Source organism: Gossypium arboreum, chromosome 5, assembly GCF_025698485.1.
Source record: "Gossypium arboreum isolate Shixiya-1 chromosome 5, ASM2569848v2, whole genome shotgun sequence".
Classification (NCBI taxonomy): domain Eukaryota; kingdom Viridiplantae; phylum Streptophyta; class Magnoliopsida; order Malvales; family Malvaceae; genus Gossypium; species Gossypium arboreum.
The window spans coordinates 25189362-25203212 of NC_069074.1; the positions used below are offsets into that span (position 1 = coordinate 25189362).

At 28.2% G+C, this 13851-nt stretch overlaps 1 protein-coding gene and 1 long non-coding RNA gene across 2 annotated transcripts; both read left to right on the forward strand.

Moving 5' to 3' along the window:
• The first annotated feature begins 205 nt into the window (after positions 1–205).
• Positions 206–746, forward strand: LOC128292692 (uncharacterized). Its single transcript, XR_008282633.1, has 2 exons — positions 206–334; positions 482–746. It is a non-coding gene; the product is annotated as an uncharacterized LOC128292692 (long non-coding RNA).
• A 7274-nt stretch (positions 747–8020) lies between these two features.
• LOC108451181 (protein LIKE COV 1-like) lies at positions 8021–10379 on the forward strand. The gene is made up of 6 exons (XM_017748907.2): positions 8021–8277; positions 8651–8703; positions 9080–9189; positions 9595–9762; positions 9842–10066; positions 10161–10379. The coding sequence occupies exons 1-6, from the start codon at positions 8134–8136 to the stop codon at positions 10262–10264; spliced, it is 804 nt and encodes a 267-aa protein (XP_017604396.1). The 5' UTR covers positions 8021–8133; the 3' UTR covers positions 10265–10379.
• The last annotated feature ends 3472 nt before the right edge of the window (positions 10380–13851 follow it).

A 13851-nucleotide genomic window follows, 5' to 3' on the forward strand; every position in this document is an offset into this window, starting at 1 on the left:
CATTCTGAGCATGTGATATAACAATATTCAATTAGACTAATACTTTAGTAAGTATCATAGAAGTTCAATTAATATACATACAAATTATAACATAATAATAATATTTGTAACATTAATGCGAAAATAAATTGTACCAAATCATCATATTGCAACTATTAAATATAATTTGCAATAGTCTTATATTGAAACTAACCATTTGCTTAAATAACACTTCACCACGCCAAGAACGGCGTCGACGTCGTCTCCGGAACTCGAGTGAAATCTCACTTCGCCAAGCCTAACTGGCGTCAAGTTTACAAAAAGATCGCCCTACATCATCCTGACGCCAGAATTGGTCAGTCTACTTTTTTCCTGACCTTTTCACCAACCCGTTTTTTTTTTCCTTCTAATATCCCGTCACCAGTAGTTGATAAAATAAAGTTATCTTTTTTGAGTGTTGTATTATTTATTGATATGGTTTTGAATTCAATGAATATTGCAGGAGTTTTCTACTGTGGGGCACCAGCACTAACCAAGGAGTTGAGACAACTGGCTTCTGATTTTTCCCACAAGACTTCAACGAAGTTCGAATTCCACAAAGAAAATTTTTAATGAAATCTCTTTTACACTTTTCTAAATTCATTCTAATTTTTTAGTTCCAAGTGAATATAGCTTTCTTTTTATTTTCTTAATTTTCCAATTTGTTTTAGCACTATGAGAATTGTACTAAAATTTTCTATATATTAAAATTTATGCCTTTAGTTCAATTTTCTTCAACATTTAGCCCTTAACATTTATTTATATTACCATTTTAGTCTTAATCTTTTTGAGTCATTTTGTCTTCAACATTCAAATTTTAGTCAAATTATTATTTTGGATGAAAAATTGAGAAAACTATTAAAATTTTAATGGTATTAATATAATAACTTGCATGATAATATATGTATTCTTTGTTGCTGATATAAATGATTTTTCTAAATTTTTTGAAATAAATAGGTATAAAAATAACATAAAAAACAAATTTTAGAGTAAATTTATCACTAAATCGAAAATTTAAAATAAATTTAAACCTATCCAAAATTATTATTCATCATATTCTTAACCTAATTTGTTCAGACTAAATCTTAGGTAAGATGTGTGCGTGTGAAATACAGTTTTTTTCAATGAACTTAAAGCTTTTGACTTTATTGTGTTTGCCAAAATGACTTTTTGTAAGAAACTAAGAATACATCCATGACATTATTTCAATGTCCACCACCTAATATGATGGAACAATCCATATATGTTTCCAGCTCAGAATTATACTTGCATTGTGCAATTATTTATGACTTATAAATTATAATTATTTTATGAATTTTGATTGATAAGAAATGATTGTATGAAACTATGATTTCACATTATTCCAATTTCTTTTCAATAGGAGAATGACAAATTCAACTAAAAATAATGAGGAAAAATCGATTTGTTATTCTCTTATTGAAAAAAAATAGAAATAACGTAAAATCACAGTTTCATACCATTCTTTATCTTTGATTGATATAGGTTCTAAGTTTAATTTTTTATATTTTCTATTTTTTCTTTTTCTTTTTTGATAAAAATTTTCATTTTATTATAATTAAATATATTTTAAATTTTTTTATTCCATTGAAAAAACTTGAGTGTTCAATTAAACAAAAGTAGATGGTCGAGAGTTTAAGTAATTATAATAATAATTGGATTCAAGGGTTTTAAGTAAATTATTTGAAGTATAAAGTGTATAATCAATTTCAACTAAAATACAAATTTGAGAAAATATAAATTTAATGGGAAGTTGGGACTGCAAGTGGCATAATTCCCCACTTTCTGTGGTGCACCGAAGTCAAAAGAAATAGTGCCCACAAACAAACCCATTATAAATTTAACAATAATTTTGAAAACAATATGATTGAAAGGATAGTATAAATGGATAAATTATAAAATAATCATTTTTGTTTATCTTATATTATATTTTAATTATTTATATTTGAAATGTTATGTTTTAGTCACTTATGTTATTGTTTTGTTACAAAGTGGTTATTTTATCGTTAAATTTCATTACCTTCTTAACAACAGTCCTACGTGGTAGTCCAAATAGGTTTTAAATACCAACTTAGATGTCCAGCTATCGGATGAAAATAAGTTTTTAATTAAATAAATTTAATTTGGACTGCCACGTCGGAGCTTAAAGATAAAGTGATCACTTCGTAACATTTTAAATATAAATGACTAAATGTAATCTAATGTAAACAAAAATGACTATTTTATAGTTTACCCTATAATTTTCATAAACAAAATATTTTACATTAATGTGCATTCTTTCAAAAGTTAAATTCAATTGACATTTTTATAAAAATAAAATCTAATATCCTCAATTTAATGTTTTGAGTATGTGAGAATTTCCCAAAAACCACCAAAAATGAAAAAAAAAATAAAAATAAAGGCAAAGTGTGTGCCATATAAAAAACATGTAAGAAGAGGAGTTGTGTTTGGACACTTTGATGGTGGGTTACATTTCCACTAATTTCTGTAGTACACATTTAGAATATCAAATCTTGCCCCCTACCAGTGTCTAGAATCATAACATTGTACGATACATATTGTGTTGAACGTGTAAAAGCAAACCCCAAGTCCAAGTAAATTGTAGCTGTGAGTTACGTTGTTCAACCAAGTTGAATAAAAGGATAAATAAATAATCAGTGTGAATTATTATATATTAATTCACAAGTCAAACGCGTTTCATACGGCCGTCAATGTAGAACAAGTCATTCCGATATTTTGACCATCTAATTATGTTATATCTATAATTCTTATTGCACTTCTGGAGTGCCGTGATGCTTTTGCATGTTCCATGCATGCAAATGGGTAGGTGATAATGACCCACACATATGGCCTTTCAATTCTCCCACACTTGATTTTGCTTTACCAGGCCACAGTTGTCCAGCTGTAAACCCATTATTCCTTTGAATTTATCTTGCTTTAAACATGATAACATATCATTTGACTTTTTAAATTTAAACACGAGACTTTTTACACTCCCATTTTCTTCTCGTTGTTGCCATCCAGTGTCTTTTCATAAATTTTTACTTTTGTAAAGTTTTACCCACCTTGAATTGATGAGGGTATGTTTAGTAGAAAATAGATGGTATGAAATTATAATTTTTTTGTCGTTTTTATATATTTTTAATAGGAGAATAATAAATTAAATTTTTTATTAAAAATTCTAATCAAACTAAAAATATTAAAATTAAGAGAAAATTTAATTTGTCATCTTTTATTGAAAAAGATAGAGATGATGTAGAATCAAAATTTCATATAATCATTTTTTATGTTCAGTATTATTTTAATAAGTACTTTAAGGACAAAAATACTTTTAAAACAAAAATATTCCTAAATAAATAATTTCTTAATAAACTGACAATTTTAACTTCTCCCAAAAATACTTTTTAAGAATCATTATTAAACTAAGCTTAATCCCAAAACTTTACTCCAATCTACTGAACTACCGAAAACACAGAACAATAAAAATATTTATATGTTGCTGCTTAATTTGACTTCTCAACAGTTTTCCCATAACTTTTCTCTTAATTTCTGTCGTTTGCACTACTTAGTTCGAATTTTATTAGTAGTGAATCCATTTGTTTTTTTATTTAAGTAACGTAATTTTTTTAATTATAATTGTAATAGTAACTATAAGTGTGACGTAAAAAATATACTATACCTGCCAATGAGGCCTATTTAAATTTATATCGAGCTAAATCCTACTATATACGGGCCTTGCCCAAAGCGTCTAGTTTACGATAAGTTATGTTAATGGAGTCGTACTTTATAATGTTTAATATAAATTTTATAATTATCACTCAATGTTATTGTACTTGTACCCTAATGTATGTTATATCTATTCATGTTAACTTAAATGTATAATGACTTTTTATCCTCTAATTTTATTAAAAATTATTTTAATCCTTCATTTAATTTTTTATTATTTTATTCCTTAAACTTACAATTTTTGTTAAATTATCTTAATTTGAATAAAAATTTTAACATTTGTTAACTTTGCTAACGATACATGTAGATTGTCGTGTGATTAACATGTCAACATTTAATTAAAATTTTAAAATTAAAAATATTTTAAAACGTTTTATATTTTTTAATAATTCTAATTATTTTTAATATTATTTTTAAATTTTAAAATTTAAAAATTAATTAAAGTTGATGTATCATCTCTACGTATATGTTATTTCAATAAAATTAAAAACATAAATTTTTCTATCTGTTTTAACATAATTTAATTTAATAAAAATACAAATTTAAAGACTTAAAAACCAAAAAAATGGATTAAGCCTACCTTAAACTCTTGTCCAAAATTTAATCGTGAAGATTAAGAAATTGCGTTCATAATCCCGGTGCTTCCAAATATTCAATCAGACAAAAAACAAAATATTCAAAAAAGCGTGTACATGGTTTCAAAAATGGAAAGAAGTTTGTTTATTATCTGCTTTAGAAGTTGGATTTGATAAAGTCAACATTGACCTGATCAAGCCACGTCATGGCTGAATTTTCGCAACTGATTTCATGTCAACTCGGTTACATTTGGGTCAAACTTTCAAAGTTTTTTGCAGTCTTCAACCAATACCGAAACTTCCATGAACCTTATTTGTCAACTCAAGTATGAAAATTTTGAATAAACACAAGGCTTCAAATTTAAAATATAAAAAATTACGCTTTTATTTTTTTTTTAATTTATACTTTTTTAAACTAGCTCAAAACATAATTTTAATTTTTTAATCTTTAAGTTTATATTCATTTTCAAATTTGTCTAAAATAAATGAGAAATTAATAGCTATTAATTTTATTAATATAATCATGTATATGTCACGTTAACAAATAATTAAAACTTTTAAAAATTTTAAAATTATTAATTTTAATAAAAATAAAAAAGCTATTACATTTAAAAAGTTAAAATTATATAAAATTATTTTAATTATTTTCATTAATAAAATAAAGTATAAAAATACTTTTTAAAAATAGGTTAAAATTGATTTTATTATTATTATTTTTCCTTCTTTCATTTTCTTTCCCGTTTCTTTACTTTCTATCCTCCTTTACTTTTTTTTATCTTTTTCTCATCTCTTCTCCTAATCCTAGTCACTGCCCCTCCAAATTGCCGCTGACGCCATTTGACCTCCACAGATTGGAAGCCCCTAAAGTGACGCTCCTTGTCTCTCCACTCACGTTTCTCGGCTTAGATTTCCTCAAACCCAATTCAAAACCTTCGAAAAATCCAAAAAAATAGAATAAAAGGAAACTCGATCCGTCGTCATTTCCCACCAGATAGGTCTCGTTTTCCAGTATGATGATCTTTACCATCCAAGGAAGCTTTTCACAGTTGGGATCATCAAATGGACATCTCAAACCCCTTTAATCGGTCAAATCCAAACGGGTTGTATTCTCTCCTTAACTTTTCTTATTCTTATTTAGTGTATAACTCTTCATTTTGTTCTTGATGTTTCTGCCATAACCCTCTGCTTCTTATTTGTCATTCTTCATTCATTTTCCCTGATCTTCTGCTTTAACTTTATCTCCATTGCCTCGATAGGTCTGAACTCTTGATTGATATTGTTAGGGCTTGCTTTCATGCTATGAAACTATGCCATTGTGCAAGTTCCTAAGGTTGGTAATGGTGGCAAATCGGTATACCAAAGGCATGGGGAAGTTCAAGATAAGATTTGAAGAACTGGTCATGGCTTTTTCAAGTTCATTTTCATATATTCTGGTATTTGTTGTTCTTCACTAGTTTGTATTGGTTATTTATTTAAAAAATCAGATTGGTTATTATTTATATGTTGATTCATTTGTAAAATTATATTAAATATCATAAAATATATTCCTATATACTATTTAGTATATTTTAAATTCTAATATACTATATTTAAAATTGAATAAATTATATTAGTATCATCTAAAAGCATAATTTTTAGACACCAATAAAATAATGTCATGTCATTAAATTTTAAAGATAGCAAAGCATTATTATACACTTATCTATATTTAATATATTCTTCAACTTAATTTAATTTTAATTAAATTATTTAAAATAATTAAATTTTTCTTTCTTCTTTTACAAAATTTTAATAATTTTGTTTCTATAAGTTGATTTTTTTTTATTTTTGTGCAACTAATTTTTTAAAAAAAATAGTAATTTTTGTGCAATTTGTTTCATATCATTGACATATAATTTTGATAATTATTTTACCCTGAATCTCAAACTGGAATATTAAATCTTAAATCTTAAATCTTAAACCTTGAGTTTCGGGATTTAGATTTGAGATTTAAGGTCCAATGTTCGAGGTTCAGGGTAAAAAAATTACCAAAATTATGTGTCAATGATATGAAAAGAATTGTTGAAATGTTATTAAATAATTGAAAAGGGACAATGAATAATGTGATGGAAAAGGTCTATAAAATAATTTCTCAATGGATGAGTGTATAGTAATAATTTCAGTATATTTAAAATTTGATGATGTGATAAAATTTTATTGTAAACTAAAATTTTGATTTTAAGATCATCCTAATATGAGTTTTCTCATATTTAAAATATATATCAATAATATTATAATTATTTAATATTTAGTTTAAACTTTAAAGGAGTTTGCTATTTCTAAAGATATTGGAACAACTACGAGAGACTAGCAGATGTTTTACACATGGACCAACAAATTGTAAAACATAAATGTTGCTAAATGTATCCCTGGTTGGGAACTTATTTGCTGCATGAACCCATCTCTATGTTCTGTTCGATTTTCTCTTATCACCTGTATTTGGCATTTTCTTCTTCTTGTATGGCGTGTATGCCTGCAAATCATGAACATCTGAAAGAAGGTCCAATTATATATATATAAGAAAAAAAACAACATATCAACATGTTACTGATTTCCTCTTAACCTTTCATTTGGACTTCACCATTTGCGTTAATATTGGGTTGTTATAGAATTTAAGTATGAGTTTAAATGGATTTGGACAAATATTTTAAGTGCAATTTTGCTATTAATCTCTTTATTATGTATAAATTGTTTATTTAGTTTTTGTATTTTAATTGTTCACTTTTAATTATGTGCTTTTTAGAATTTTAAAATTTTAGAATAAATCAAATGATCGCTATTAAATTTATTAAGTTAAATTTTGTTATTTTTAAAATTTGATGTGGCAAACACATTATTATATGTATAATGTCAAGTCAACTTGTTACTTTTATATATTACTCACGAAAAACCTATTAGTAGATTTATCGATTGTTGTTTGTATTAAAACTGAAATTTTGAAATTCAAAAAATATTGCGATTAATAATGATTTAACTGGAGAATGTAGATTAGTTTTACAATTTTACACACAATATAGGAATGATAGTATAATTTAACCCAACAAATTTAGCGACTACTATTTTTTATTAAAACTAAAATTTTAAAATTTAAAAGGTTTGATAAAATTAAAATATAAGTACTAAGTAACATAACTTGACCAATATTTCAAAAAAAGTTATTGGACTCGAATTGATTTTGCACATTTATAAGTGCACCGCTTTTGAGGGGCAACAAGTTTGAATCTCAATGTATTATTTATCGATTGTGTTTACCTCATACCCACGTCCTGGGTTCGAGTTGGTGGAGCAACAAGTTCAAATTTATCCTATTAAATGATCATTTCAACTTATGTTATCATGTAAGTACATTATGTAATTAAGCTGAGTTGATGAAATTCAATTTAAAATTTATTAAATATAAATCTCAAATAAGTTTATTTACGATTTTTACATATTTAATATTTAAAATAAATAATATAATAATAAATAAATACCTTATCATTATGCTGAACATTTAAAATATATTACAAAATAATTAAATTTTAATATAAAGAGTATACTATATTAATCATTTTTCGTGCCATAAAAATCGTAAATTATAAATTTAAATACCTCGAGTTATGGGTGAATTTAATTCTAGGTTAACATATTTTTCTAATAACCTTGTTAACAAATAACAACCCTTGATCCGATAGTTGGCTACACTCAGTCGACGAAAGAGAGAGAAATAAAGATAAAGGCAAACAAGGAAGGAAAGAAAGGGTCAAAAAGGAAGGGAATGGGGACGAGAGAGAGGGATAGGGAGAGGGATAAAGATCGAGAGTTGCTTATCCCCGTCGCAACCATCTCCGACGATGAAGACTCCAAATCCTCCTCCTCTCCTCCTACTCCTACAATCTCCTCCACCTCCCATGGTCGCGAGGTGCTTGCCTTTCTTTCTTTCATCGACATGCATGTGCATGCAATTGCATCATGATTTGTTTCGTTTCCACTTAGATCCCATTTATGCAAGATTACATCAGGTTTGGGATTTGAATCCCATCTTTTGTGACCCTTTTACACAAAATGTAGACAACATTGTTCGAACCCGTGGCTTGGTTCGGAGATGGCATTTAGGTTTGAAGTTGGAACCTATTATTTGCAATCCTTGGAACCTATTATTTGCAATCCTTTTATGAAAATCTTGTGATCTTTCGATTATTTATGAAATACTTTATCAAAATCTGACAATAAAAGTCTCTTGCAGCTTCTTGTTTGTGAATATGGTTTTAACTTTGTTTTGCATTCTGGCACAGGCATTTTTAAAAGTAATCCGTAGCTGGGCATGGAAAAAGTTTATGACTGGGTGGTAAGTCCTTTTCATCTTCAACCTTGTACATTTTGCTCTTCTCTTGGCTTCCTATATAGCATTGATTTGACTCTTATTTTTTAACATGTCCAAGCCCATGCAAGAATATGAATCTTTTAGTATTCTTCAAATACACTGAAAATTTTGGAAAAAGAATTGAACATACTCCGTATCCTACACATACAATTACCTAAACCAGACACTCGCACCAAAGTAACATAGGCTACAGTACATATTCGAAGTTATCAGTGAGCATTTAGTTCATATCCATGAGTTCATTAATTAGCTTGAAAATGATATTCAAGATCATAAAACGTTAAAAATAATCGAGATTCTTTGAATTTTGTTTGTGACGAAATGTGATATTTTGTTGCAGTGTCATACTTTTTCCACTGGCCATTACATTCTATGTTACTTGGGGTTTTATTCATCTCGTTGATGGTTTCTTCTCCCCAGTCTATGATCACCTAGGCATCAATATTTTTGGTAAGGCAAATTTCCTTCCTTTCCTTGGATCATTTTTAACTTATTTGTTGATTGAGTTCATCACCTCCATGTTGCTACGTTTCTTCATTTTTCTTTTAAGTACTTGTATTCTATACTATACATTTTCGAGCATGGGTTTAAAGATATGACCTTTCAAATATAGAGAGAAACATAGAAAATTTGAACATACTGATGTTGGTATATGGTATATGTATAAAACTCGACCGAGTCCTTCTTGAAACTTAACCTAGAATCAATGCTTCATTATCTAAAGGAATCTCGAGAAGCAGTGCCATTGTATTTTATCTGAATCATCATAAGGCATGACCGATCTTATAAGTTAAATTAATCTAACCTTTATCAGATGTCAGGCTATATAATTTTTGCTTTGGAAACATGATGCAGGTCTAGGATTTGCTACATCCATCACATTTATCTTTTTAGTAGGCATTTTCATGTCATCTTGGGTGGGGGCTTCGGTTCTTACTCTCGGCGAATTGTTCATTAAGAAGATGCCGCTCGTGAGCTATATTTATAGTGCCTCAAAGCAAATAAGTGCTGCAATCTCACCAGGTAAAGTCTTTCTTTGTATATTTGTCGTCCGTAGTTTCCGAACTAACTCGAAAGCGACACCAAATATATCGACTTGCAGATCAGAATTCTAATGCTTTCAAAGAAGTCGCAATCATTCGGCATCCTGGTAAGGGGCAATATATGTTTGGTTTCATTACTTCTACAGTTGTTCTTCAAAAGGGTATTGGTGAAGAAGAACTTTGTTGTGTTTATGTTCCCACAAATCATTTGTATCTTGGTGATGTCCTTCTCATTAGTTCAAATGATATTTTGAGGCCTAATATATCCGTTCGAGAGGGGATCGGTATGAAACCAAAATCCAAGCTCAAACTTAAACTTGAACTCGAAATGAAAATCGAATCGTCCTTTATTAATAATTTCAAGTGTTTTTGCTGCAGAAATTGTTATCTCTGGGGGCATGTCTGTGCCTAAATTATTCACTATGATTGATCCTTCCGGCATTTCAGCAACAAGAACAGTCAATTTTGAAGCATCAGTATGAAAATGGATTAACAATAATTAGAGCTTAATTTCTGTTTCTTATATATACATATTGGACCAAGCATACACTCAATTCATTCAAGAAATCAATATTTGAAAACATATATATAGTACAATGGATGGTAGTTCTTAGTTTCTTTTTTTTTTTTCTTCAAATTAGTGCTTCTTTCCTTTTCGTTTTTGCCTCGTAAGATAATGTTGGAAGGGAGAGAAGAAGCAACAAGAACTTTCAGAGGAAAACTCAAAGAAAGAGAGAAATGCAAGAATAAACTTTTTTTGTTCTTTCTTTCTTACTTGAAATGCCTTAACCAAGCATGTTTACAAATTCTTATCTAAATTATATCCTAATTCTTAACCACCAATCATTGCTCTTATCCAAAATATAATACTTATCTAAATCCTAGTCAACATTTTTATCCTAAAGCTTATCCAATGATTGGTCACTAAAATATAACAACAAATCTAATTAAAATAAAACAATATTAACAATATTTTAAACATTAAAAATAACATTATCTTCAACACTCCTCCTTTCTATTTTTAATGGATACACCAAAATTTCTCCTTAATGCTTTAAATTTTGCCTTCGGTAAAACTTTAGTCAAAATATCTCTGCAAGTTGGTCTTCTAAGGGCCAGTTTTACATTACTTTTTAAAAATACTTCTGTCTCCAAAAGCATTTTTGGAAGAAAAGTTGTCTTGAAACAATTTGTTTTGAAATGAAATTTTAGTTTTTAGAAATGTTTTTAAAAAGGAGAAGCTAAAATTTTTAGCTTTTCCTCTCCAAAAACACTTTTAATACTTAATTACTTTTTCACCCTTCCAATAACATAGTACTTTCCTTTTTTTCTTAGTACTTAATTACAAATGTGTTAAAATCATTAATTAAAAATAAAAATATTTTTAAAATACTAATTACAAATATTTAATAGTTATATTTAAATATTTAAAATATAGTTTATATATTCTAATTAAATTTTATAAATAATTAATATTTATTGCTTAAAATATTTAAAATTTATATTTTATATATTAAAATATTAACAAGAAGTTATAATAATTTTTATATTCTTACTAAAATATAATAATATTAACTAATTTAAATATTATTTAAATGCATATTTGTTACTTGATAATAACATGTCTAAAATGGACATTTTATTTCTCAAAAGTACTTTTGACAAAGAATGCTAAACACTCAAATTTTAAACCAAACTTTTCAAAAGTACTTTTTCAAAGTACTTTTTCATAGTACTTTTCAAAAGTACTTTTCAAAAGCACTTTTCAAAAACATTGCCAAACTAGCCCTAAGTTGCAATGGATCAACTTAACTCATTTTCTGTTTCAACTTCTTGAACAAAATGATACTTGATTTAATGTGCTTGGTTTGTCCATAGAAAACTGGAATTTTTGCCATTGACACAACTAATTGATTATCACACCTGATTTTTACTATTTTATTTTGAGTCAGGCCCAAATCTTTTAACAATTTCCCCAACTAAATTGCTTGATTTACAGTGACTGCAACTGCAATAAGTTTTACTTCTGCAGTTGATTGTGTCATAATTTCTTTATTTTTAGAGTACCATGCAAATGTACCTAAACCAAGCATAAATAAGTCGCTTGAAGTGCTTTTCATATCATCACAGGATCCAACCCAATAATTGTCTATATAGCCCAACAATTTCACTTCAACTAACTTTTAGAATAAAACACCAAAATCAATTATCCTTTTAATGTATCTCAACACTCTTTTTCCAATTCTGAGGCGAGCTTCTCTAAGATAATGCATAAATCTGGGAGTAAGATTGACATTAAACATTATGTTTGATCTAGTTGCTATCAAATACAATAAGCAACCAATTAGCCTTCTATAATTGGTTTCATCAACTATGGTGGAGCCAACATCTTTGTTAAGCTTCTCATTTTAATCCAAGAGTGCTAACAATTTTGCAATTCTTTATGTTGAATATTTTTTAGCACTTTCTTGGCATAGTTTTGTTGAGAAATGAAAATTCCTTGCTTGAATTTAGAAATCCCGATTCCAAGGAAATAGGACATCTCCATCAAAATTTTCATTTCTAATACCTTTATCATTTGATCTTTGAATTGTTGCCCCAATTTAGAGCTGCTCCATGTAACTAATAAGTCATCAACATACAGAGAGACAACCAATAAGTCTTTTTTATCAGTAGTTTTGGCATACAATGTAGCCTCACTAAGACTCTTCTTGAATTCCAAACTCAACAAAATGATCATCAATTCTAGAATATCAAGCTCTTGGAGCTTGTTTCATTCCATACAGATCTTCTTTAGTAGATAAACTTTGTCTTCATTCCCTTTAGCGACAATGTTGGGAAATATACTCATATTGTAGTAAACATGTAACTGTTTTCTATGTATGAACAATGAATAAATAGATAACGTTAATTTCACATTTCACTATTATATCTTTTGTGTTTCTATGTTTCATGATTTGCATACATAGTGAGATTATGACAAGCAAATATTAGCTCATTGATTGTTTAAGTTCAAATTGATGATACGTGGCACTATAAGAACGTTTATATTTCAAGAAAGATAACTTACTTGAATAGATAATTTAAACAAGTTTGTAATCTCGTAAAAGAATCAAAATGAGCATTCGATTCAAATACATAGAAGGATTATTATGTCATCTACAATTCAAATTAGGGAGATGGCTAGTCTTGGCTATCAGACCAGTTGACTTAACGGGCAGAGACATAGATGTATTAATTGGAAGAATGATACATTGGATTGGACACAAGTTGAATTAATTTTGAATCCGTTTGCGGATTGATTCACTTGTAGCGTTTATGGTGCGACTTACCTAAATCCTGAGTTAGTCACTGACTGTGCATATGTAAATCATGTGCTTTGATATAAGTGGAGTCTTATGCTCTAAAAATGAACTAGCCGATAATCGGTATATTGGGTACATGACTTGTGCATAACATGACTTTACTAGCAACAATGGAATTTATAGCTTGATTAAAGAGTTAACGATATCCTCTCATTGGCATTGTGTGGATTGATAAAAATGGAACGTGGCTATGGGTTGCTTGTTTTCTAACGAGCAATTTATCACAGTCATTAGTTGACAATAACCATATTAATCATTAAGAAGACACAATGGTGACAATGAGATAAAATAGGATTGCATTGAGTGAACGAATTTAACTCAACGGAATCAATGATATCATATGAAGGTAACACATACATGACGAGGTCATTGGACAAAACAGATCAATGAATTGCTTTCATATAGAATATATAATAAGGAGTTTTCAATCATGGTGTTTCTTGTGGACTCACTTCATGATTAAGTAAATTGTAAATTATCAGAACAATGCTTCTAGACATAATTGCAATTACTCAAGTCTAATTGTATATGTTCTATTGGTCCCTCTACTAGCTCAACAGAAGCTCGGTCAGACTACATTTGAATCAGAAGAAGATTCTAGGACTTCTGGAAATAATTTAGTCGAGTCTATTTATTCAACATGGAGTTAAAATGGGTGATAGTGTGAATTGTTCAATTAGAAAATTTGATTAAAGATTCTTCTT

What these genes read in the sequence shown, in the direction of transcription:
- LOC108451181 (XM_017748907.2), top strand. Translation starts at nt 8,134, where the DNA reads ATGGGGACGAGAGAGAGGGATAGGGAGAGGGATAAAGATCGAGAGTTG. An exon ending in CCTAGGCATCAATATTTTTG is followed by an intron (nt 9,190 to 9,594) that starts GTAAGGCAAATT and finishes AACATGATGCAG; the next exon opens with GTCTAGGATTTGCTACATCC. An exon ending in AAGTGCTGCAATCTCACCAG is followed by an intron (nt 9,763 to 9,841) that starts GTAAAGTCTTTC and finishes ATCGACTTGCAG; the next exon opens with ATCAGAATTCTAATGCTTTC.